Here is a 25,768-nt window from a genome sequence, read left to right on the forward strand (position 1 = left end):
TGTTGTTGTTGTTGTTTTTGTTGTTGTTGCTGTTGTTGTTGTTGTGTGAAGAGACCATGAAAAAAATATGCTTTTGTTGTTGCCAGTAAATCACTATTTGCTAAGAGGGCACCGGGACAGTGATTATGTGACGTGCATTGCTTCATATAATGGATTTTTTGTAAGTGAAACATAAGGCTTTCTGCTTATTTTTCTACATTTACACAAAATACAGGAGACTGCTGCGACAGACGTTACTGCCGATGGAAAAGTCACGACCGTTTAGAGGTGGGCGGGGCGCGGTGACGGATGGGCTCCCCTTCCTCATGTTCACATCCTCCTTTTTCATCCCAGACCCAAGACACGGAACAATGTTTTATTTCTGATTTTTTTTCAGTTGATAATTAATATTTCTTTATCTCTTCAGTGCATGAGTGTGAGGTTCACCTCGCCCACCGCTACAAACACGCACACAGCCGCGGCAAGGGGGTGGGGGGGGCAACAGTTACGGCTGAAGTCAAAAGAAAACATCATATTTTCATATCTAGCATCAGAATGACGGCAGTCCTAGGTCGGGGTTGGCTGGAGGGTGAAGGAGACTGAAGGGCGGGACAGAGGCTCGAGGGAGTATAAAGCGAGCGATACGCTGGCTTGGAAATCAGTGTGCTCCTTCTGCTGCTGCTGTTACTTCGGTGCTGACAACAGTGACGACGATGGTAAACACACTCACTCTTCCTCCTAGACACACACTCCCCTTGCCTTCCTTGAACAAAACAAAGAAAAGAAAAAATACTCACACTCAAACACTTTCAGTGTCAGCGGAAACCATGTTACTCCCACTTTCCCTTTTCTTTGCTATCCTTGTTTGTTGCAACGAAAGAAACAATAATGGTAAACACACTTCGCTTTCCTTGCTATATACAACGACGGAAACAAAACAAAAAAACACTCCACATCATCAGCGGAAATAATATTAATCACACTTCCCTTTTCCTCTGCTCTGCTTCTTTGTAGCAATGAAAGAAATAATAATGGCAATCACACTCCGGTTTTCAGCTTCCCATACAACTATAGCAACAATGGTAGAATCTCTCCCCCCTCTCATTGCGTTTCTTGAATGTTAACCCACCCCCCTCCCCTCCGTTTTCATACTCGGACCCACAACAAACAAGAACAATAGTGAATGCACTCGTGTTCTCTCACAATAACAAACGTAAAAAAAAAATTGTGAACACTATCCCGTGCTCGCCCTCGCCAAACATCCGCAAAACATCCCCTGAGCCAAACACGCGGCTCATAAGTCTGTTCTGCCATTCAACTCACTCCTCAAAGTAACCTCACGTGTCCCGCCTGACTGTCGGGTTACTGTGCTACAACGGGGGACATCTGTCTGTCTAACCTCCCCTCCCACTGTTCCCTGACTTGCGCAGTGCCCACAGCGTGTCCTGGCCGTGCTGTGTGTGCTGGTGCTGATGGCCGTCGCCGTGCTGGCTGGTGGCGGATACGGTGGCTTTGGCGGCGGCGGAGGATTCAGGGGCGGGTCAGGCGGCGGCGGCCGAGGCTTCGGAGGCGGCGGCCGAGGCTTAGGCGGCGGCCGAGGCTTCGGCGGCGGCCGAGGCTTCGGCGGCGGCGGCTTTGGCGGTAAGGGCTTCGGCGGCGGCGGATTCAGCAGTAAGTGTGAAGCAATGAACACAAAAACACAAGGAAGCTGAAAGAGGCGAGTCAGCCCATACAAGGCGATGCATTCTATTTTTTTTTTTTTTTTTTTTATATATATATATAGCAAACAGTGACAGTTAACTCTCGATCCATGTACTTCTCCGGCTTCCCCGGCTGTTTGGTGGCTACGCCGGCGAGAGGCGGATGCCAGGCCTACTCTGATTATCTTTTTCCAAAACCAGGCTTTGGAGGCGGCAAGGGCTTCGGCGGCGGTGGCGGATTCGGTGGCAAGGGCGGCTACTACGGTGAGTTGCGGGACGGAGAGGTGCGGGGGGCTGGGAAGGGAGGACACAGTGGGGTGCCGTGAGAGCGGTGCAGTTACTATAGACACAGGCCAACTGGGGTGAGGACAGTCCCCTCGGCGGAGAAGCAGCAGCGGGACTGACGTGCCCTTGTCTCCACAGGCTGAGGCGACACACCCGACACGCCCACGGCCCAGCGCTGCACTGCTGGTGACGACGGAGGCGGCGGCGGCGGCAAAGCAAATGTATATGATATTGAATTAGACGAGGAATAAAACCACCTAAATTTGTGTCGCTTTTGCATTTTTTGGTCCCTTTTGGCAGCGCGGGAAGGAATGATTGGTTGACTGGGATATATATGCATGGCGCCGCAATCACAGTGGTCATATGGCGCCGAGCATAATATCAGAAGTAAAGTCATATATATAAAAAAAAAAAAGTCAAAAGAGTCTCTCCCTCCTCAGCACCAATCCTAAGCACCACTAAGGGAATCAGCACACTTCCTAAGCACCAGTAATGGATGTCAGCAAGATCACCAGCAGAAAATATTTCAAAAGATTGCTTGAAATTAGCTTTTTTTAATAGGACTAAAGCACAAGCGTTACCATTTACGGTTGTTGTTGCTGTAGTTGTTGTTTTTGTTGTTGTTGTTGTTGTTGTTGTTGTTGTTGCTGTTGTTGTTGTTGTTGTTGTTGTTGTTGCTGCAGTTGTTGTTGTTGTTGTTGTTGTTGTTGTTGTTGTGTGAAGAGACCATGAAAAGAATATGCTTTTGTTACTGCCAGTAAATCACTTTTTGCTAGGAGGGCACCGGGACAGTGATTATGTGACGTGCATTGCTTCATATAATGGATTTTTTGTAAGTGAAACATAAGGCTTTCTGCTTATTTTTCTACATTTACACAAAATACAGGAGACTGCTGCGACAGACGTTACTGCCGATGGAAAAGTCACGACCGTTTAGAGGTGGGCGGGGCGCGGTGACGGATGGGCTCCCCTTCCTCATGTTCACATCCTCCTTTTTCATCCCAGACCCAAGACACGGAACAATGTTTTATTTCTGATTTTTTTTTTTCAGTTGATAATTAATATTTGTTTATCTTTTCAGTCCATGAGTGTGAGGTTCACCTCGCCCACCGCTACACACACGCACACAGCCGCGGCAAGGGGGCGGGGCGGGCGGGGGGCGGGGGGGGGGGAGCAAGAGTCACGGCTGAGGTCAAAAGAAAACATCCTATTTTCATATCCAGCATCAAAATGACGCGACAAAGTGCTGAGCCACGCTGAGTAAAGGTTGGGAAAGGGGGAAAACTGAACGAGGCGGGCGAGGAGGGAGTGGACGGCGATACCGGGAAGACGGCAGTCCTAGGTCACGAAGACAGCGGCTGCGTGAGGGTGAGGGCGGGGCGGGGCGGGCTGGAGGGTGGAGGAGCCTGAAGGGCGGGACAGAGGCTCGAGGGAGTATAAAGCGAGCGACACGCTGGGTTGGAAATCAGTGTGCTCCTTCTGCTACTGCTGTTACTTCGGTGCTGACAACAGTGACGACAATGGTAAACACACTCACTCTTCATCCTAGACACACACTTTCCTTGCCTTGCTTGAAACAAAACAAAGAAAAGAAAAAAATACTCACACTCAAACACTTTCAGTGTCAGCGGAAACCATGTTACTCTCACTTTCCCTTTTCTTTGCTATCCTTGTTTGTTGCAACGAAAGAAACAATAATGGTAAACACACTTCGCTTTATTTGCTATATACAACGACGGAAATAAAACAAAAAAGCACTCCACATCATCAGCGGGAACAATATTAATCACACTTCCCTTTTCCTCAGCTCTGCTTCTTTATTGCAATGAAAGAAATATTAATGGCAATCACACTCCGGTCTTCAGCTTCCCATACAACTATACCAACAATGGTAGCCTCCCTCCCCCCCTCATTGCGTTTCTTGAATGTTAACCCACCCCCCTCCCCTCCGTTTTCATACTCGGACCCACAACAAACAAGAACAATAGTGATTGCACTCGTGTTCTCACAATAACAAACGTAAAAAAAACTTGTAAACACTATCCCGTGCTCTCCCTCGCCAAACATCTGCACCACCCTCACAGGCGCCTCCCTCTCTCTTCCTCCCCTGAGCCAAACACACGGCTCATAAGTCTGTTCTGCCATTCAACTCACTCCTCAAGGTAACGTCATGTATCCCGCCTGACTGTCGGGTTACTGTGCTACAATGAGGGATGTCTGTCTGTCTAGCCTCCCTTCCCCTGTTCCCTGACTCGCGCCGTGCCCACAGCGTGTCCTGGCCGTGCTGTGTGTGCTAGTGCTGATGGCCGTCGCCGTGATGGCTGGTGGCGGATACGGTGGCTTTGGCGGCGGCGGAGGCTTCAGGGGCGGGTCCGGCGGCGGCGGCCGAGGCTTCGGCGGCGGCGGCTTTGGCGGTAAGGGCTTCGGCGGCAGCGGATTCAGCAGTAAGTGTGAAGTAATGAACACAAAAACACAAGGAGGCTGAATGAGGCGAGTCAGCCCATACAAGGCGATGCATTCTAGTAAACAGTGACAGTCAACTCACGATCCATGTATTTCTCCGGCTTCCCCGGCTGTTTGGTGGCTACGCCGGCGAGAGGCGGATGCCAGGCCTACTCTGATTATCTTTTTCCAAAACCAGGCTTGGGAGGCAGCAAGGGCTTCGGCGGCGGTGGCTCCAGCGGCGGTGGATTCGGTGGCTCCGGTGGATTCGGTGGCTCCGGTGGATTCGGTGGCTCCAGTGGATTCGATGATGGCGGATTCGGTGGTGGCGGATCCGGTGGTGGCGGATTCGGTGGCAAGGGCGGCTACTACGGTGAGTTGCGGGACGGGGAAGTGTGGGGGAAAGGGAAGGGAGGAGACAGTGGGGTGCCGTGAGAGCGGTGCAGTTACTATAGACACAGGCCAACTGGGGTGAGTACAGTCCCCTCGGCGGAGAAGCAGCAGCGGGACTGACGTGCCCTTGTCTCCACAGGCTGAGGCGACACACCCGACACGCCCACGGCCCAGCGCTGCCCTGCTGGTGACGACGGAGGCGGAGGCGGCGCCAAAGTAAATGTATATGGAATTGAATTAGACGAGGAATAAAACCACCTAAATTTGTGTCGCTTTTGCATTTTTTGGTCCCTTTTGGCTGCGTGGGAAGGAATGATTGGTTGACTGGGATATATATGCATGGCGCCGCAGTTACAGTGGTCATATGGCGCCGAGTAATACCAGAGGTAAATTCATAAATATATTAAAAAAAAAGTCAAAAGAGGATGATAAAAATTCCAAAAACAGTATAGTGTGGGGAGGAGGGAATGAAGGCGTTCCTTAAGGCTCTACACTACTTCTCAGCACTTATCTTATCCAGTAATAGGAAAGAAGCACCCTCAGCATCCTCCCAGCATCAGCATCACCCGAAAAAACGAGGAAAAGTCTACAGAAATATGATTAAAAAGACCCATCAGTTTCACAAGACACTTCCCATCTCTTCACCACCTTCCAGCACTAGCGAAGAATGTCAGCACACTCAGCACCATAAGTATATTCAGCATCCTCAGCATAACCACTCGCCAGCAAGAGAAGAACCCCTCTACAGCCTTCACTCAGCACATAGGTCGGTAATTTTAGACCTTCTGCCTCTTACATCAACTATTTCCACAGGCCAAAAAGGGGATTAATCGTATTTTCATGAGCGTTTCTTTAGGTTCATGGTACAGAAGAAGGCTCAAACTACCACCCCGGCCATTAAACTACCCCTGGAAATGCCCAAAACGCCTACGAAAGCCATGTCAAATAGGTGTGCTTGGACGACGAAAAGTTTAATAATAAGACCCAAATATATCAACTCCTCCTTGCCTCTAATTCTTGTTATTTTTATTTTTATTCTTTTACAGCAAGAGCAAGGGAAGTAACTCAAGGATAAAATAAAGGAAAAAACGGCCAGGCTGGACACTGCTAACACCAAATAAAACAGGACAAGAGGACAAAAGAGAGGTCAATCTCGGTTGGCGCGTACCTTGTTAGTGTTGTAAGTGCTGTGTTAGTGTTGTTCTGAAATTCAGAAAGAGGAACGTCAGAAGTTGTATAGAGATAAATAAAAATATATAAATTCCACGACTCTCTCTCCCTCTCTCTCTCTCTCTTGCAGCCAACTGTAAAAATAATCCGAAATCCTTCTTCAGTTACATAAACAGCAGAAAGGCGATCAGAAGTGGAATTGGACCCTTAACAAACAGCGATGGTGCACTAGTGACTGACAGCCAACACGTTGCAAACCTATTAAACAATTACTTTTCATCGGTGTTTAATACTAACAGTCCTCCCACCACTACAACCAACACCAGTACTAATGTAAACCCCGAACATGCATTGCCTAACTTTGAAATAAAAACCGATGAAGTCCTTAAAGCCCTCCAATCACTTCAAACAAATAAAAGTCCTGGACCTGACAAAGTATATCCTACTCTGCTCAAAGAAACATAGAGCGAATTACTCTCCTCCCTCACAACCGTATTCAATATGTTCTTCCGACAATGCATCGTCCCTTCGGATTGAAAAAAGGCTAACGTGACACCGATTTTTAAGAAATGAGACAAAAAAGTACCAGGTAATTACAGGCCCATTAGTCTAACTTCGGTTGTAGATAAGCTACTTCAGAGCATAATTAGAGACACAATTGTGAGTTACCTTGAAAGCCACTCATTAATTGGGGACTCACAACTTGGCTTCCGTAACAAAAGATCCTGCCTATCAAACCTCTTCACGGTTTATGACGTAACCAAATCACTGGACGTAATCTATCTTGATTTCCAGAAAGCGTTTGATAAAGTCCCACATCATAAATTACTTTACAAATTAAAACAAATAGGTATTGACGGTCAAGTACACCAATGGATCGCGAATTGGTTGAACAACAGACAACAAAGAATGGTGACTGACGGATTTAACTCAGAATGGGCGCCGGTCACTAATGGCGTCCCTCAGGGCTCGGTTCTTGTCCCAGTGCTCTTCATTATTTACATCAACGATGTGGATGTTGGACTCAATAATCGCATTAGTAAATTTGCAGACGACACAAACATTGGTAACTCGGTTCACACTGACGAAGACAGGCAAAGACTCCATGAGGACTTGCACAAAATTTCAGCTTGGTCTGATAGATGGGAGATGCCCTTTAACGTAGACAAGTGCCAGGTCCATCAAGTTGGAACAAGGAATAAGAAGTTCGATTACGAAATAAGCGGCGTTAAACTCAAAAGCGTTCAATGCGTTAAGGTCTTGGGGGTTAAAATCGCTTCAAACCTCAAATTCTCACAGCAATGCATCGATGCAGCAAATAAAGCGAACAGAATGTTGGGCTTCATTAAAAGAAACTTTTTATACAAGAATAAAGATGTAATACTTCCACTCTACAATAGCTTAGTCAGACCCCACTTGGAATATGCAGTACAGTTTTGGTCTCCCCACCATGCAAAAGACATTGCTAAATTAGAAGGTGTTCAGCGTCGGACAACAAAAATGATCCCTTCCTTGCGCAACAAATCTTACGAAGAAAGGCTTTCCACCCTTAACATGTTCTCTCTTAAGAAACGTCGCCTCCGTGGAAAACTGATCGAATGTTTTAATATACTTAATGGTTTCACGAATGTAGACAGATCAACATTGTTTATGATCGATGACACTTTGCGTACGAGGAACAATGGCGTTAAACTCAAATGTAGACAAGTAAATTCAGACTGCACCAAATTTTTCATCATCAACGTTGTAGTGCGAGAATGGAATAAGCTCCCACCGTCAGTGGTCCAGTGTAACACGATTGACTCCTTCAAAAACAAGCTCGACCGTCACTTCCTTCAACTTAATATCAACTAGAGTTGAAATGCAACGTTTTGCAGCCTTCTGATTAATGTAGAATCACTTAGGTTTAAGGACAGACCATCTAGTCTGGACAATGGGGTCTATGTGGTCTGATTTTGTGTAAATCTATGTAAATCTATGTAAATCTCTCTCTCTCTCTCTCTCTCTCTCTCTCTCTTCAGCACCTATGCCATAGGCACGGTCAACATTCTCACCCACAGGGAAAGAGGAAGGCGTCTGAAGAGACGTAAGAGGGAAGAAAAAGTTCACCAGTAACCATGTAGGACTCTCTCTCCCTATTCAGCACCAATCCTAAGCACCACTAAGGGAATCAGCACACTTCCTTAGCACCAGTAATGGATGTCAACAAGATCACCAGCAGAAAATATTTCAAAAGATTGCTTGAAATTAGTTTTTTTTTAATAGGACTAAAGCACAAGCGTTACCATTTACGGTTGTTGTTGCTGTAGTTGTTGTTGTTGTTGTTGTTGTTGTTGTTGTTGTTGTTGTTGTTGCTGCTGCTGCTGCTGCTGTTGTTCTTGTTGTTGTTGTTGTTGTTGCTGCAGTTGTTGTTGTTGTTGTTGTTGTTGTGTGAAGAGACCATGAATAGAAAATGCTTTTGTTATTGCCAGTAAATCACTTTTTGCTAGGAGGGCAACAGGACAGTGATTATGTGATGTGCATTGCTTCATATAATGGATTTTTTGTAAGTGAAACATAAGGCTTTCTGCTTATTTTTCTACATTTACACAAAATACAGGAGACTGCTGCGACAGACGTTACTGCCGATGGAAAAGTCACGACCGTTTAGAGGTGGGCGGGGCGCGGTGACGAATGGGCTCCCCTTCCTCATGTTCACATCCTCCTTTTTCATCCCAGACCCAAGACACGGAACAATGTTTTATTTCTGATTTTATTTTTCAGTTGATAATTAATATTTGTTTATCTTTTCAGTCCATGAGTGTGAGGTTCACCTCGCCCATCGCTACACACACGCACACAGCCGCGGCAGGGGGGGGGGGGGGGGGGAGCAAGAGTCACGGCTGAGGTCAAAAGAAAACATCATATTTTCATATCCAGCATCAAAATGACGCGACAAAGTGCTGAGCCACGCTGAGTAAAGGTTGGGAAAGGGGAAAAACTGAACGAGGAGGGCGCGGAGGGAGTGGACGGCGATACCGGGAAGACGGCAGTCCTAGGTCACGAAGACAGCGGCTGCGTGGGGGTGGGGGCGGGGCGGGGCGGGCTGGAGGGTGGAGGAGCCTGAAGGGCGGGACAGTGGCTCGAGGGAGTATAAAGCGAGCGACACGCTGGGTTGGAAATCAGTGTGCTCCTTCTGCTACTGCTGTTACTTCGGTGCTGACAACAGTGACGACAATGGTAAACACACTCACTCTTCATCCTAGACACACACTTTCCTTGCCTTGCTTGAAACAAAACAAAGAAAAAAAAAATACTCACACTCAAACACTTTCAGTGTCAGCGGAAACCATGTTACTCTCACTTTCCCTTTTCTTTGCTATCCTTGTTTGTTGCAACGAAAGAAACAATAATGGTAAACACACTTCGCTTTCCTTGCTATATACAACGACGGAAACAAAACAAAAAAGCACTCCACATCATCAGCGGGAACAATATTAATCACACTTCCCTTTTCCTCTGCTCTGCTTCTTTGTTGCAATGAAAGAAATATTAATGGCAATCACACTCCGGTCTTCAGCTTCCCATACAACTATAGCAACAATGGTAGCCTCTCTCCCCCCCTCATTGCGTTTCTTGAATGTTAACCCACCCCCCTCCCCTCCGTTTTCATACTCGGACCCACAACAAACAAGAACAATAGTGATTGCACTCGTGTTCTCACAATAACAAACGTAAAAAAAAATTGTAAACACTATCCCGCGCTCTCCCTCGCCAAACATCTGCACCACCTTCACAGGTGCCTCCCTCTCTCTTCCTCCCCTGAGCCAAACACACGGCTCATAAGTCTGTTCTGCCATTCAACTCACTCCTCAAGGTAACGTCATGTATCCCGCCTGACTGTCGGGTTACTGTGCTACAATGAGGGATGTCTGTCTGTTCCCTGACTCACAGCGTGTCCTGGTCGTGCTGTGTGTGCTGGTGCTGATGGCCGTCGCCGTGATGGCTGGAGGCGGATACGGTAGCTTTGGCGGCGGCGGAGGCTTCAGGGGCGGGTCCAGCGGCGGCGGCCGAGGCTTCGGAGGCGGCGGCCGAGGCTTCGGCGGCGGCGGCTTTGGCGGTAAGGGCTTCGGCGGCGGCGGATTCAGCAGTAAGTGTGAAGCAATGAACACAAAAACACAAGGAGGCTGAAAGAGGCGAGTCAGCCCATACAAGGCGATGCATTCTAGTAAACAGTGACAGTCAACTCACGATCCATGTACTTCTCCGGCTTTCCCGGCTGTTTGGTGGCTACGCCAGGCCAGGCCTACTCTGATTATCTTTTTCCAAAACCAGGCTTGGGAGGCAGCAAGGGCTTCGGCGGCGGTGGCTCCAGCGGCGGTGGATTCGGTGGCTCCGGTGGATTCGGTGGCTCCGGTGGATTCGATGATGGCGGATTCGGTGGTGGCGGATCCGGTGGTGGCGGATTCGGTGGCAAGGGCGGCTACTACGGTGAGTTGCGGGACGGGGAAGTGTGGGGGAAAGGGAAGGGAGGAGACAGTGGGGTGCCGTGAGAGCGGTGCAGTTACTATAGACACAGGCCAACTGGGGTGAGTACAGTCCCCTCGGCGGAGAAGCAGCAGCGGGACTGACGTGCCCTTGTCTCCACAGGCTGAGGCGACACACCCGTCACGCCCACGGCCCAGCGCTGCCCTGCTGGTGACGACGGAGGCGGAGGCGGCGGCAAAGTAAATGTATATGGAATTGAATTAGACGAGGAATAAAACCACCTAAATTTGTGTCGCTTTTGCATTTTTTGGTCCCTTTTGGCAGCGCGGGAAGGAATGATTGGTTGACTGGGATATATATGCATGGCGCCGCATTTACAATGGTCATATGGCGCCGAGCATAATACCAGAGGTAAATTCATAAATATATAAAAAAAAGTCAAAAGAGGATGATAAAAATTCGAAAAACAGTATAGAGGGAAGGAGGGAACGAAGGCGTTCCTTAAGGCTCTACACTACTCCTCAGCACTTATCTTATCCAGTAATAGGAAAGAAGCACCCTTAGCATCCTCCCAGCATCAGCAGCACCCGAAAAAACGAGGAAAAGTCTACAGAAATATGATTAAAAAGACCCATCAGTTTCACAAGACACTTTCCATCTCTTCACCACCTTCCAGCACTAGCGAAGAATGTCAGCACACTCAGCACCATAAGTATATTCAGCATCCTCAGCATAACCACTCGCCAGCAAGAGAAGAACGGCTCTACAGCCTTCACTCAGCACATAGGTCGGTAATTTTAGACCTTCTGCCTCTCACATCAACTATTTCCACAGGCCAAAAAGGGGATTAATCGTATTTTCATGAGCGTTTCTTTACGTTCATGGTACAGAAGAAGGCTCAAACTACCACCCCGGCCATTAAACTACCCCTGGAAATGCCCAAAACGCCTACGAAAGCCACGTCAAATAGGTGTGCTTGGACGACGAAAAGTTTAATAATAAGACCCAAATATATCAACTCCTCCTTGCCTCTAATTCTTGTTATTTTTTTTTATATTTTTTTTTACAGCAAGAGCAAGGGAAGTAACTCAAGGATAAAATAAAGGAAAAAACGGCCAGGCTGGACACTGCTAACACCAAATAAAACAGGACAAGAGGACAAAAGAGAGGTCAATCTCGGTTGGCGCGTGCTTTGTTAGTGTTGTAAGTGCTGTGTTAGTGTTGTTCTGAAATTCAGAAAGAGGAACGTCAGAAGTTGTATAGAGATAAATAAAAATATATAAATTCCACGACTCTCTCTCTCTCTCTCTCTCTCTCTCTCTCTCTCTCTCTCTCTCTCTCTCTCTCTCTCTCTCTCTCTCTCTCTCTCTTGCGGCCAACTGTAAAAATAATCCGAAATCCTTCTTCAGTTACATAAACAACAGAAAGGCGATCAGAAGTGGAATTGGACCCTTAACAAACAGCGATGGTGCACTAGTGACTGACAGCCAACACGTTGCAAACTTATTAAACAATTACTTTTCATCGGTGTTTAATACTAACAGTCCTCCCACCACTACAACCAACACCAGTACTAATGTAAACCCCGAACATGCATTGCCTAACTTTGAAATAAAAACCGATGAAGTCCTTAAAGCCCTCCAATCACTTCAAACAAATAAAAGTCCTGGACCTGACAAAGTATATCCTACTCTGCTCAAAGAAACATAGAGCGAATTACTCTCCTCCCTCACAACCGTATTCAATATGTTCTTCCGACAATGCATCGTCCCTTCGGATTGAAAAAAGGCTAACGTGACACCGATTTTTAAGAAATGAGACAAAAAAGTACCAGGTAATTACAGGCCCATTAGTCTAACTTCGGTTGTAGATAAGCTACTTCAGAGCATAATTAGAGACACAATTGTGAGTTACCTTGAAAGCCACTCATTAATTGGGGACTCACAACTTGGCTTCCGTAACAAAAGATCCTGCCTATCAAACCTCTTCACGGTTTATGACGTAACCAAATCACTTGACGTAATCTATCTTGATTTCCAGAAAGCGTTTGATAAAGTCCCACATCATAAATTACTTTACAAATTAAAACAAATAGGTATTGACGGTCAAGTACACCAATGGATCGCGAATTGGTTGAACAACAGACAACAAAGAATGGTGACTGACGGATTTAACTCAGAATGGGCGCCGGTCACTAATGGCGTCCCTCAGGGCTCGGTTCTTGGCCCAGTGCTCTCCATTATTTACATCAACGATGTGGATGTTGGACTCAATAATCGCATTAGTAAATTTGCAGACGACACAAAGATTGGTAACTCGGTTCACACTGACGAAGACAGGCAAAGACTCCATGAGGACTTGCACAAAATTTCAGCTTGGTCTGATAGATGGGAGATGCCCTTTAACGTAGACAAGTGCCAGGTCCATCAAGTTGGAACAAGGAATAAGAAGTTCGATTACGAAATAAGCGGCGTTAAACTCAAAAGCGTTCAATGCGTTAAGGTCTTGGGGGTTAAAATCGCTTCAAACCTCAAATTCTCACAGCAATGCATCGATGCAGCAAATAAAGCGAACAGAATGTTGGGCTTCATTAAAAGAAACTTTTTATACAAGAATAAAGATGTAATACTTCCACTCTACAATAGCTTAGTCAGACCCCACTTGGAATATGCAGTACAGTTTTGGTCTCCCCACCATGCAAAAGACATTGCTAAATTAGAAGGTGTTCAGCGTCGGACAACAAAAATGATCCCTTCCTTGCGCAACAAATCTTACGAAGAAAGGCTTTCCACCCTTAACATGTTCTCTCTTAAGAAACGTCGCCTCCGTGGAAAACTGATCGAATGTTTTAATATACTTAATGGTTTCACGAATGTAGACAGATCAACATTGTTTATGATCGATGACACTTTGCGTACGAGGAACAATGGCGTTAAACTCAAATGTAGACAAGTAAATTCAGACTGCACCAAATTTTTCATCACCAACGTTGTAGTGCGAGAATGGAATAAGCTCCCACCGTCAGTGGTCCAGTGTAACACGATTGACTCCTTCAAAAACAAGCTCGACCGTCACTTCCTTCAACTTAATATCAACTAGAGTTGAAATGCAACGTTTTGCAGCCTTCTGATTAATGTAGAATCACTTAGGTTTAAGGACAGACCATCTAGTCTGGACAATGGGGTCTATGTGGTCTGATTTTGTGTAAATCTATGTAAATCTATGTAAATCTCTCTCTCTCTCTCTCTCTCTCTCTCTCTCTCTCTCTCTCTCTTCAGCACCTATGCCATAGGCACGGTCAACATTCTCACCCACAGGGAAAGAGGAAGGCGTCTGAAGGTTTAAAGACGTAAGAGGGAAGAAAAAGTTCACCAGTAACCATGTAGGACTCTCTCTCCCTCCTCAGCACCAATCCTAAGCACCACTAAGGGAATCAGCACACTTCCTAAGCACCAGTAATGGATGTCAGCAAGATCACCAGCAGAAAATATTTCAAAAGATTGCTTGAAATTAGTTTTTTTTTAATAGGACTAAAGCACAAGCGTTACCATTTACGGTTGTTGTTGCTGTAGTTGTTGTTGTTGTTGTTGTTGTTGTTGTTGTTGTTGTTGTTGTTGTTGTTGTTGTTGTTGTTGTTGCTGCTGCTGCTGCTGTTGTTGTTGTTGTTGTTGTTGCTGCACTTGTTGTTGTTGCTGTTGTTGTTGTTGTTGTGTGAAGAGGCCATGAAAAGAAAATGCTTTTGTTATTGCCAGTAAATCACTTTTTGCTAGGAGGGCAACAGGACAGTGATTATGTGACGTGCATTGCTTCATATAATGGATTTTTTGTAAGTGAAACATAAGGCTTTCTGCTTATTTTTCTACATTTACACAAAATACAGGAGACTGCTGCGACAGACGTTACTGCCGATGGAAAAGTCACGACCGTTTAGAGGTGGGCGGAGCGCGGTGACGGATGGGCTCCCCTTCCTCATGTTCACATCCTCCTTTTTCATCCCAGACCCAAGACACGGAACAATGTTTTATTTCTGATTTTTTTTTCAGTTGATAATTAATATTTGTTTATCTTTTCAGTCCATGAGTGTGAGGTTCACCTCGCCCACCGCTACACACACGCACACAGCCGCGGCAAGGGGGGGGGCAAGAGTCACGGCTGAGGTCAAAAGAAAACATCATATTTTCATATCCAGCATCAAAATGACGCGACAAAGTGCTGAGCCACGCTGAGTAAAGGTTGGGAAAGGGGAAAAACTGAACGAGGAGGGCGAGGAGGGAGTGGACGGCGATACCGGGAAGACGGCAGTCCTAGGTCACGAAGACAGCGGCTGCGTGAGGGTGGGGACGGGGCGGGGCGGGCTGGAGGGTGGAGGAGCCTGAAGGGCGGGACAGAGGCTCGAGGGAGTATAAAGCGAGCGACACGCTGGGTTGGAAATCAGTGTGCTCCTTCTGCTACTGCTGTTACTTCGGTGCTGACAACAGTGACGACAATGGTAAACACACTCACTCTTCATCCTAGACACACACTTTCCTTGCCTTGTTTGAAACAAAACAAAGAAAAGAAAAAAATACTCACACTCAAACACTTTCAGTGTCAGCGGAAACCATGTTACTCTCACTTTCCCTTTTCTTTGCTATCCTTGTTTGTTGCAACGAAAGAAACAATAATGGTAAACACACTTCGCTTTCCTTGCTATATACAACGACGGAAACAAAACAAAAAAGCGCTCCACATCATCAGCGGGAACAATATTAATCACACTTCCCTTTTCCTCTGCTCTGCTTCTTTATTGCAATGAAAGAAATATTAATGGCAATCACACTCCGGTCTTCAGCTTCCCATACAACTATAGCAACAATGGTAGCCTCCCTCCCCCCCTCATTGCGTTTCTTGAATGTTAACCCACCCCTCCCCTCCGTTTTCATACTCGGACCCACAACAAACATGAACTCGTGTTCTCACAATAACAAACGTAAAAAAAAATTGTAAACACTATCCCGCGCTCTCCCTCGCCAAACATCTGCACCACCTTCACAGGCGCCTCCCTCTCTCTTCCTCCCCTGAGCCAAACACACGGCTCATAAGTCTGTTCTGCCATTCAACTCACTCCTCAAGGTAACGTCATGTATCCCGCCTGACTGTCGGGTTACTGTGCTACAATGAGGGATGTCTGTCTGTCTAACCTCCCTTCCCCTGTTCCCTGACTCGCACCGTGCCCACAGCGTGTCCTGGCCGTGCTGTGTGTGCTGGTGCTGATGGCCGTCGCCGTGATGGCTGGAGGCGGATACGGTAGCTTTGGCGGCGGCGGAGGCTTCAGGGGCGGGTCCAGCGGCGGCGGCCGAGGCTTCGGAGGCGGCGGCCGAGGCTTCGGCGGCGGCGGCTTTGGCGGTAAGGGCTTCGGCGGCAGCGGATTCAGCAGTAAGTGTGAAGCAATGAACACAAAAACACAAGGAGGCTGAAAGAGGCGAGTCAGCCCATACAAGGCGATGCATTCTAGTAAACAGTGACAGTCAACTCACGATCCATGTACTTCTCCGGCTTTCCCGGCTGTTTGGTGGCTACGCCAGGCCAGGCCTACTCTGATTATCTTTTTCCAAAACCAGGCTTGGGAGGCAGCAAGGGCTTCGGCGGCGGTGGCTCCAGCGGCGGTGGATTCGGTGGCTCCGGTGGATTCGGTGGCTCCGGTGGATTCGATGATGGCGGATTCGGTGGTGGCGGATCCGGTGGTGGCGGATCCGGTGGTGGTGGATTCGGTGGCAAGGGCGGCTACTACGGTGAGTTGCGGGACGGGGAAGTGTGGGGGAAAGGGAAGGGAGGAGACAGTGGGGTGCCGTGAGAGCGGTGCAGTTACTATAGACACAGGCCAACTGGGGTGAGTACAGTCCCCTCGGCGGAGAAGCAGCAGCGGGACTGACGTGCCCTTGTCTCCACAGGCTGAGGCGACACACCCGTCACGCCCACGGCCCAGCGCTGCCCTGCTGGTGACGACGGAGGCGGAGGCGGCAAAAAGTAAATGTATATGGAATTGAATTAGACGAGGAATAAAACCACCTAAATTTGTGTCGCTTTTGCATTTTTTGGTCCCTTTTGGCAGCGCGGGAAGGAATGATTGGTTGACTGGGATATATATGCATGGCGCCGCATTTACAATGGTCATATGGCGCCGAGCATAATACCAGAGGTAAATTCATAAATATATAAAAAAAAGTCAAAAGAGGATGATAAAAATTCGAAAAACAGTATAGAGGGAAGGAGGGAACGAAGGCGTTCCTTAAGGCTCTACACTACTCCTCAGCACTTATCTTATCCAGTAATAGGAAAGAAGCACCCTCAGCATCCTCCCAGCATCAGCAGCACCCGAAAAAACGAGGAAAAGTCTACAGAAATATGATTAAAAAGACCCATCAGTTTCACAAGACACTTTCCATCTCTTCACCACCATCCAGCACTAGCGAAGAATGTCAGCACACTCAGCACCATCAGTATATTCAGCATCCTCAGAATAACCACTCGCCAGCAAGAGAAGAACCCCTCTACAGCCTTCACTCAGCACACAGGTCGGTAATTTTAGACCTTCTGCCTCTCACATCAACTATTTCCACAGGCCGAAAAGGAGATTAATCGTATTTTCATGAGCGTTTCTTTAGGTTCATGGTACAGAAGAAGGCTCAAACTACCAACCCGGCCATTAATCTACCCCTGGAAATGCCCAAAACGCCAACAGAAGCCACGTCAAATTGGTGTGCTTGAGCGCCGAAAAGTTTAATAATAAGACCCAAATTGTTCAACTCCTCCTCGCCTCTAATTCTTGTTAAGTTTTTTTTTTTTTTTTTTTTTTTTACAGCAAGAGCAAGGGAAGTAACTCAAGGATAAAATAAAGGAAAAAACGGCCAGGCTGGACACTGCTAACACCAAATAAAACAGGACAAGAGGGCAAAAGAGAGGTCAATATCGGGTGGCGAGTGATTTGTTAGTGTTGTTAGTGCTGTGTTAGTGTTGTTCTGAAATTCAGAAAGAGGAAAGTCAGAAGTTGTATAGAGATAAATAAAAATATATAAATTCCACGACTCTCTCTCTCTCTCTCTCTCTCTTGCGGGCAACTGTAAAAATAATCCGAAATCCTTCTTCAGTTACATAAATAACAGAAAGGCGATCAGAAATGGAACTGGACCCTTAACAAACAGCGACGGTGCACTAGTGAATGACAGCCAACACGTTGCAAACCTATTAAACAATTACTTTTCATCGGTGTTTAATACTAACAGTCCTCCCACCACTACCACCAACACCAGTATTATTGGAAATCCCGAGCATGCATTGCCTAACTTTGAAATAACAACCGATGAAGTCCTTAAAGCCCTCCAATCACAGCAAACAAATAAAAGTCCTGGACCTGACAAAGTATATCCTACTCTGCTCAAAGAAACAAAGAGCGAAATACTCTCCTCCCTCACAACCGTATTCAGTATATCCTTGCGACAAGGCATCGTCCCTTCGGATTGGAAAAAGGCTAACGTGACACCGACTTTTAAGAAAGGAGACAAAAAAGTACCAGGTAATTACAGGTCCATTAGTCTCACTTCGGTTGTAGGAAAGCTACTTGAGAGCATAATAATTAGAGACAAAATTGTGAGTTACCTTGAAATCCACTCATTAATTGGGGATTCCAACATGGCTTCCGTAACAAAAGATCCTGCCTATCAAAACTATTAACCTTTTATAACGACCTCTTCACGGTTTATGACGTAACCAAATCACTGGACGTAGGTTATCTTGATTTCCAGAAAGCGTTTGATAAAGTCCCACATCATAAATTATTTTACAAATTAAAGTAAATAGGTATTGACGGTCAAGTACACCAATGGATCGCGAATTGGTTGAGCAAAGGACAACAAAGAGTGGTGATTGACGGATTTAACTCAGAGTGGGCGCCGGTCACTAGTGGCGTCCCTCAGGGCTCGGTTCTTGGCCCAGTGCTCTTCATTATTTACATCAACGATGTGGATGTTGGACTCAATAATCGCATTAGTAAATTTGCAGACGACACAAAGATTGGTAACTCGGTTCACACTGACGAAGACAGGCAAGGACTCCAAGAGGACTTGCACAAAATTTCAGCTCGGTCTGATAGATGGGAGATGCCCTTTAACGTAGACAAGTGCCAGATCCTTCAAGTTGGAACAAGGAATAAGAAGTTCAATTACGAAATAAGCGGCGTTAAACTCAAAAGCGTTCAGTGCGTTAAGGACTTGGGGGTCAAAATCGCGTCAAACCTCAAATTCTCACAGCAATGCATCGATGCAGCAAATAAAGCGAACAGAATGTTGGGCTTCATTAAAAGAAACTTTTTATACAAGAATAAAGATGTAATACTTCCACTCTAAAATAGTTTAGTCAGACCCCACTTGGAAGATGCGGTACAGTTTTGGTCTCCCCACCATGCAAAGGACATTGCTAAATTAGAAGGTATTCAGCGTCGGGCAACAAAAATGATCCCTTCCTTGCGCAACAAATCTTACGAAGAAAGGCTTTCCACCCTTAACATGTTCTCTCTTGAGAAACGTCGCCTCCGTGGAAAACTGATCAAATGTTTTAAAATACTTAATGGTTTCACGAATGTAGACGGAACAAAATTGTTTATGATCAATGACACTTTGCGTACGAGGAACAATGGCGTTAAACTCAAATGTAGACAAGTAAATTCAGACTGCACCAAATTTTTCTTCACCAACGTTGTAGTGCGGGAATGGAATAAGCTCCCACCGTCAGTGGTCCAGTGTAACACGATTGACTCCTTCAAAAACAAGCTCGACAGACCACCAAGTCTGGACCATGGAGAGTTGAAATGCAACGTTTCTCTCTCTCTCTCTCTCTCTCTCTCTCTCTCTCTCTCTCTCTCTCTCTCTCTCTCTCTCTCTCTCTCTCTCTCTCTCTCTCTCTCTCTCTCTCTCTTCAGCACCTATGCCATAGGCACGGTCAACATTCTCACCCATAGGGATAGATGAAGGCGTCTGAAGGTTTAAAGACGTAAGAGGGAAGAAAAAGTTCACCAGTAACCATGTAGGACTCTCTCTCCCTCCTCAGCACCAATCCTAAGCACCACTAAAGGAATCAGCACACTTCCTAAGCACCAGTAATGGATGTCAGCAAGACCACCAGCACACGCACACAGCCGTGGCAGGGGGGCGGGGGGGCAAAAGTTACGGCTGAAGTCAAAAGAAAACATCATATTTTCATATCCAGCATGAGAAGGACGCGACAAAGTGCTGAGCCACACTAAGTAAAGGTTGGGAAATGGGGAAAACTGGACGAGGGGGGCGAGGAGGGAGTGGACGGCGATACCGGGAAGACGGCAGTCCTAGGTCACGAAGACAGCGGCTGAGTGAGGGTGGGGGCGGGGCGGGGAGGGCTGGAGGGTGGAGGAGCCTGAAGGGCGGGACAGAGGCTCGAGGGAGTATAAAGCGAGCGATACGCTGGCTTGGAAATCAGTGTGCTCCTTCTGCTGCTGCTGTTACTTCGGTGCTGACAAAAGTGACGACAATGGTAAACACACTCACTCTTCATCCTAGACACACACTTCCCTTGTCTTCCTTGAACAAAACAAAGAAAAGAAATAGTACTCACACTCAAACACTTTCAGTGTCAGCGGAAACCATGTTACTCTAACTTTCCCTTCTCTTTGCTATCCTTGTTTGTTGCAACGAAAGAAATAATATTGGTAAACACACTTCGCTTTCCTTTCTATATACAACGACGGAAACAAAACAAAAAAGCACTCCATATCATCAGCGGGAACAATATTAATCACACTTCCCTTTTCCTCAGCTCTGCTTCTTTGTTGCAATGATATAAATAATAATGGCAATCACACTCCGGTTTTCAGCTTCCCATACAACTATAGCAACAATGGTAGCCTCTCTCCCCCTCTCATTGCGTTTCTTGAATGTTAACCCACCCCCCTCCCCTCCGTTTTCATACTCGGACCCACAACAAACAAGAACAATAGTGAATGCACTCGTGTTCTCTCACAATAACAAGCGTAAAAAAACTTGTGAACACTATCCCTCGCCAAACATCCGCAACACCCTCACAGGCGCCTCCCTCTCTCTACCTCCCCTGAGTCAAACACACGGCTCATAAGTCTGTTCTGCCATTCAACTCACTCCTCAAGGTAACCTCATGTGTCCCGCTTGACTGCCGGGTTACTGTGCTACCACAAAGTGCGTCTATCTGTCTAACCTCCCTCCTACTGTTCCCTGACTCGCGCCGTGCCCACAGCGTGTCCTGGCCGTGCTGTGTGTGCTGGTGCTGATGGCCGTCGCCGTGATGGCTGGTGGCGGATACGGTGGCTTTGGCAGCGGCGGAGGCTTCAGGGGCGGGTCCGGCGGCGGCGGCCGAGGCTTCGGAGGCGGCGGCCGAGGCTTCGGCGGCGGCGGCTTTGGCGGTAAGGGCTTCGGAGGCGGAGGCGGATTCAGCAGTAAGTGTGAAGCAATGAACACAAAAACACAAGGAGGCTGAATGAGGCGAGTCAGCCCATACAAGGCGATGCATTCTAGTAAACAGTGACAGTCAACTCACGATCCATGTACTTCTCCGGCTTCCCCGGCTGTTTGGTGGCTACGCCGGCGAGAGGCGGATGCCAGGCCTACTCTGATTATCTTTTTCCAAAACCAGGCTTGGGAGGCGGCAAGGGCTTCGGCGGCGGTGGCTCCAGCGGCGGTGGATTCGGTGGCTCCGGTGGATTCGGTGGCTCCGGTGGATTCGGTGGGTCCGGTGGATTCGGTGATGACGGATTCGGTGGTGGTGGATTCGGTGGCAAGGGCGGGTACAACGGTGAGTTGCGGGACGGAGGGGTGCGGGGGGCAGGGAAGGGAGGAGACAGTGGGGTGCCGTGAGAGCGGTGCAGTTACTATAGACACAGGCCAACTGGGGTGAGTACAGTCCCCTCCTCGGAGAAGCAGCAGCGGGACTGACGTGCCCTTGTCTCCACAGGCTGAGGCGACACACCCGACACGCCCACGGCCCAACGCTGCCCTGCTGGTGACGACAGAGGCGGCGGCAAAGTAAATGTATATGGAATTGAATTAGACGAGGAATAAAACCACCTAAATTTGTGTCGCTTTTGCATTCTTTGGTCCCTTTTGGCAGCGCGGGAAGGAATTATTGGTTGACTGGGATATATGCATGGCGCCGCAGTTACAGTGGTCATATGGCGCCGAGCATAATACCAGAGGTAAAGTCATAAATATATAAAAAAAAAAGTCAAAAAAGGATGATAAAATTTCGAAAAACCGCATATTGTGGGGAGGAGGGTGTGAAGGTGTTCCTTAAGGCTCTACACTACTCCTCAGCACTTATCTTAGCCAGTAATAAAAAAGCAGCACCCTCAGCATCCTCCCAGCATCAGCATCACCCGAAAAAACGAGGAAATCTAAAAATATAAGGAAAAATAAAAACATCACTATCACCGGATACTTTCCTTCTCTTCACTAGCAGTAAGCACCAACGAAGAATGTCAGCACACTAGGCATCATAAATATATTCAGCATCCTCAGCATAACCACTCGCCAGCAAGAGAAGAACGCCTCTACAGCCTTCACTCAGCACACAGGTCGGTAATTTTAGACCTTCTGCCTCTCACATCAACTATTTCCGCAGGCCTAAAAGGAGATTAATCGTATTTTCATGAGCGTTTCTTTAGGTTCATGGTACAGAAGAAGGCTCAAACTAAAACAGGGGTAATTAAACTAACTCTGGAAAAGACCGAAACACCTGCGAAAGCCACGTCAAATAGGTGTGCTTGGACGCCGAAATGCTTAAATATAAGACCCAAATTGACCTTCTCCTCCTCGCCTCTAATTCGATGTTAAGATGTATTTTTTTTTACAACAAAAGCAAGGAAAGCAACTCAAGGACAAAATGAAGGCAAAAACGGCCCGCTAGACACTGCTCACACCAAAAAAAACAGGACAAGAGGGCAAAAGAGAGGTAAATTTTGGGTGGCCCAGTGCCTTGTTAGTGTTGTAAGTGCTGTGTTAGTGTTGTTCTGCCATTCAGAAAGAGGAAAGTCAGAAGTTGTATAAAGATAAATAAAAATATATAAATTCCACGCCTCTCTCTCTCTCTCTCTCTCTCTCTCTCTCTCTCTCTCTCTCTCTCTCTCTCTCTCTCTCTCTCTCTCTCTCTCTCTCTCTCTCTCTCTCTCTCTCTCTCTCTCTCTCTCTCTCCTCTTCAGTATCTCTGCCATAGGCACGGTCAACATTCTCACCCATAGGGAAAGAGGAAGGCGTCTGAAGGTTTAAAGACGTAAGAGGGAAGAAAAAGTTCACCAGTAACCATGTAGGACTCTCTCTCCCTCCTCAGCACCAATCCTAAGCACCACTAAGGGAGTCACGATCCTTCCTAAGCACTAATAATGGATGTCAGTAAGATCACCAGTAGTAAATGTTTTATAAGATTGCTTGAAATTAGCTTTTTTCTTTCTTTTAAATAAGACTAAAGCACAAGCGTTACCATTTACTATTGTTGTTGTTGCTGTTGCTGTTGTTGTTGTTGTTATTGTTGTGTGTCAAGAGACCATGAAAGCAATATGTTTTTGTTATTGCCAGTAAATCACTTTTTGCTAAGAGGGCAACAGGACAGTGATTATGTGACGTGCATTGCTTCATATAATGCATTTTTTGTAAGTGAAACATAAGGCTTTCTGCTTATTTTTCTACATTTACACAAAATACAGGAGACTGCTGCGACAGACGTTACTGCCGATGGAAAAGTCACGACCGTTTAGAGGTGGGCGGGGCGCGGTGACGAATGGGCTCCCCTTCCTCATGTTCACATCCTCCTTTTTCATCCCAGACCCAAGACACGGAACAGCGTTTTTTCTGATTTTTTTTCAGTTAATAATTAATATTTGTTTATCTCTTCAGTCTATGAGTGTGAGGTTCACCTCCCCACCGCTACACACACGCACGCAGCTGCGGCATGTGGGCGGTGAGGCGGGAGATGGGGCAAGAGTTACGGCTGAGGTCAAAAGAAAACATCATATTTTCATATCCAGCATCAGAAGGACGCGACAAAGTGCTGAGCCACGCTGAGTAAAGGTTGGCAATGGGGAAAACTGGACGAGGGGGGCGGGGGGGGAGTGGAAGGCGATACCAGGAAGACGGCAGTCCTAGGTCACGAAGACAGCGGCTGAGTGAGGATGGGGGCGGGGCAAGGCGGGCTGGAAGGTGGAGGAGCCTGAAGGACGGGACAACAGCTCGAGGAGTATAAAGCGAGCGACACGCTGGCTTGGGCATCAGTGTGCTCCTTCTGCTGCTGCTGTTACTTCAGTGCTGACAACAGTGACGACGATGGTAAACACACTCACTCTTCCTCCTGGACGCACTCTCTTTGCCTTGCTTGAAACAAAACAAAGAAAAAAAAAAATACTCACACTCAATTATTTTCAAAGTCAGCGGAAACCATTTTACTCTCACTTTCCCTTTTCTTTGCTATCCTTGTTTGTTGCAAAGAAACAATAATGGTAAACACATTTCGCTTCTCTTGCTAGATACAACGACACAAACAAAAAAAAAGAACATTTAAACCCTTCGTAACTTCAGGGAAGGCAATTTTAACCACTTTTCCCTTTCCTCCTAGTCTGCCTGTTTGTTACAGCGATATATAATAATGGCAATCACACTCCGGTTTTCAGCTTCCAATACATCTATAGCAACAATGGTAGCCTTCCCTCCCCCCCTGCCCCCCCTCCTCGTTTTGATACATGGACCCACAACAAACAAGACCAATAGTGAATGTACTCGTGTTCTCTCACAATAACAAACGTAACAAAACTTGGGAACAATATTCCGTGCTGCCCCTCGCCCAACACGCGTAACACCCCAACTGGCGCCTCCCTCTCCCTCCCTCCCCTGAGCCCAACACACGGCTCATAAGTCTGTTCTGCCATTCAACTCCCTCCTTAAGGTAACCTCTTGTGTCCCGCCTGACTGCCGGGTTACTGTTCTACCACGGGACGTCTATCTGTCTAACATCGCAGATGTTCCCTGACCCGTGCCGTACCCGCAGCGTGTCCTGGCCGTGCTGTGTGTGCTGGTGCTGATGGCCGTCGCCGTGCTGGCTGGTGGCGGATACGGTGGCTTTGGCGGCGGCGGCCGAGGCTTCGGAGGCGGCGGCCGAGGCTTCGGCGGCGGCGGCTTTGGCGGTAAGGGCTTCGGCGGAGGCGGATTCAGCAGTAAGTGTGGAGCAATGAACACAAAAACACAAGGAGGCTGAAAGAGGAGAGTCACCCCATACAAGGCGATGCATTCTAGTAAACAGTGACAGTCAACTCACGATCCATGTACTTCTCTGGCTTCCCCGGCTGCTTGAAGGCGACGCCGGTGAGAGGCGGATGCCAGGCCTACTCTGATTATCTTTTTCCAAAACCAGGCTTCGGCGGCGGCAAGGGCTTCGGCGGCGGTAGCTTCGGCGGCGGTAGCTTCGGCGGCGGTGGATTCGGCGGTGGCGGATTCGGCGGGAAGGGCGGCTACTACGGTGAGTTGCGGGACGGAGGGGTGCGGGGGGCAGGGAAGGGAGGAGACAGTGGGGTGCCGTGAGAGCGGTGCAGTACAGACACAGGCCAACTGGGGTGCAGACAGTCCCCTCGGCGGAGCAGCAGCAGCGGGACTGACGTGCCCTTGTCTCCACAGGCTGAGGCGATACACCCGACACGCCCACGGCCCAGCGCTGCCCTGCTGGTGACGACAGAGGCGGCGGCGGCAGCAAAGCAAATGTATATGGAAATTAATTGTACGGGAAATAAAACCACCTAATATTGTGTCGCTTTTTCATTCTATGGTCCATTTTGGCAGCGTGGAGAAGAATGATTTGTTGATTGGGAAATATATTCATGGCGCCGCAACTACAGTAGTCATGTGGCGCAAACATAATAGCAGAGGTAAAGTCATAAATTTATTAAAAAGTAAAAAAAAGGATGATAAAAATTCGAAAAAAAAGTTAGTGTGGGGAGACGGGAATGAAGGCGTTCCTTAAGACTCTACACTACTCCTCAACACTTATCTTAGCCAATGGTAGGAAAGCAGCACCCTCAGCTTCCTCCCAGCATCATCATCACCCGAAAAAACGAGGAAAAGTCTACAAAAATAAGGATAAAAAAAGACATCACTATCACAGGACACTTTCCTTCTCTTCACTACCAACATTTAGCAGTCAGCACCAACGAAGAACGTCAGAACACTCAGCACGACCGGTATACTCAGCATCCTCAGCATAACCACTCGCCAGCAAGAGAAGAACGCCTCTGCAGCCTTCACTCAGCACATAGGTCGGTA

The 25,768-nt window shown here is 47.4% G+C and overlaps 3 protein-coding genes across 16 annotated transcripts; all 3 read left to right on the forward strand.

Annotated features, from left to right (window-relative positions):
* Nucleotides 1-387: 387 nt before the first annotated feature.
* LOC127007927 (acanthoscurrin-2-like) lies at nucleotides 388-21,900 on the forward strand. Of its 12 annotated transcripts, none has more exons than XR_007760709.1 (5): nucleotides 454-695; nucleotides 1,419-1,650; nucleotides 10,284-10,439; nucleotides 10,599-10,847; nucleotides 21,667-21,900. XR_007760709.1 is itself a non-coding variant. In XM_050879442.1 (5 exons), exons 1-5 carry the CDS (start codon nucleotides 9,186-9,188, stop codon nucleotides 21,428-21,430), a joined length of 327 nt encoding a protein of 108 aa, XP_050735399.1. In that variant the 5' UTR covers nucleotides 9,094-9,185; the 3' UTR covers nucleotides 21,431-21,547. The 12 variants fall into 12 exon arrangements, 8 of the variants coding, with proteins under 8 accessions (XP_050735397.1, XP_050735399.1, XP_050735400.1 ...); XR_007760708.1 differs by having other exon boundaries at nucleotides 458-695; nucleotides 1,419-1,620; XM_050879442.1 differs by lacking the exons at nucleotides 454-695; nucleotides 1,419-1,650; nucleotides 10,284-10,439; nucleotides 10,599-10,847; nucleotides 21,667-21,900 and adding exons at nucleotides 9,094-9,188; nucleotides 15,656-15,851; nucleotides 21,108-21,166; nucleotides 21,203-21,266; nucleotides 21,426-21,547.
* On the forward strand, nucleotides 3,411-5,066 carry LOC127007929 (acanthoscurrin-1-like). 2 transcript variants are annotated; one of them, XM_050879445.1, is made up of 4 exons: nucleotides 3,411-3,487; nucleotides 4,234-4,408; nucleotides 4,606-4,779; nucleotides 4,939-5,066. In XM_050879445.1, the coding sequence occupies exons 1-4, from the start codon at nucleotides 3,485-3,487 to the stop codon at nucleotides 4,941-4,943; spliced, it is 357 nt and encodes a 118-aa protein (XP_050735402.1). In that variant the 5' UTR covers nucleotides 3,411-3,484; the 3' UTR covers nucleotides 4,944-5,066. The 2 variants fall into 2 exon arrangements, with proteins under 2 accessions (XP_050735402.1, XP_050735403.1); XM_050879446.1 differs by having other exon boundaries at nucleotides 3,412-3,487; nucleotides 4,234-4,378.
* Nucleotides 21,901-23,352: 1,452 nt separating the features above from the next.
* Nucleotides 23,353-25,254, forward strand: LOC127007931 (keratin, type II cytoskeletal 2 epidermal-like). Of its 2 annotated transcripts, none has more exons than XM_050879448.1 (4): nucleotides 23,353-23,788; nucleotides 24,504-24,669; nucleotides 24,867-24,971; nucleotides 25,127-25,254. In XM_050879448.1, exons 1-4 carry the CDS (start codon nucleotides 23,786-23,788, stop codon nucleotides 25,129-25,131), a joined length of 279 nt encoding a protein of 92 aa, XP_050735405.1. In that variant the 5' UTR covers nucleotides 23,353-23,785; the 3' UTR covers nucleotides 25,132-25,254. The 2 variants fall into 2 exon arrangements, with proteins under 2 accessions (XP_050735405.1, XP_050735406.1); XM_050879449.1 differs by having other exon boundaries at nucleotides 23,407-23,788; nucleotides 24,504-24,639.
* Nucleotides 25,255-25,768: the final 514 nt, after the last annotated feature.

The sequence above is a fragment of the Eriocheir sinensis genome, chromosome 36 (genome assembly GCF_024679095.1).
Source record: "Eriocheir sinensis breed Jianghai 21 chromosome 36, ASM2467909v1, whole genome shotgun sequence".
In the NCBI taxonomy this organism is placed as follows: Eukaryota; Metazoa; Arthropoda; class Malacostraca; order Decapoda; family Varunidae; genus Eriocheir; species Eriocheir sinensis.

What these genes read in the sequence shown, in the direction of transcription:
- LOC127007929 (XM_050879445.1), top strand. An exon ending in CGGCGGCAGCGGATTCAGCA is followed by an intron (nt 4,409 to 4,605) that starts GTAAGTGTGAAG and finishes TTCCAAAACCAG; the next exon opens with GCTTGGGAGGCAGCAAGGGC.
- LOC127007927 (XM_050879435.1), top strand. Translation starts at nt 19,728, where the DNA reads ATGGGGAAAACTGGACGAGGGGGGCGAGGAGGGAGTGGACGGCGATAC. An exon ending in TGACAAAAGTGACGACAATG is followed by an intron (nt 19,977 to 20,711) that starts GTAAACACACTC and finishes CCGTGCCCACAG; the next exon opens with CGTGTCCTGGCCGTGCTGTG. An exon ending in AGGCGGAGGCGGATTCAGCA is followed by an intron (nt 20,911 to 21,107) that starts GTAAGTGTGAAG and finishes TTCCAAAACCAG; the next exon opens with GCTTGGGAGGCGGCAAGGGC.
- LOC127007931 (XM_050879448.1), top strand. An exon ending in CGGCGGAGGCGGATTCAGCA is followed by an intron (nt 24,670 to 24,866) that starts GTAAGTGTGGAG and finishes TTCCAAAACCAG; the next exon opens with GCTTCGGCGGCGGCAAGGGC.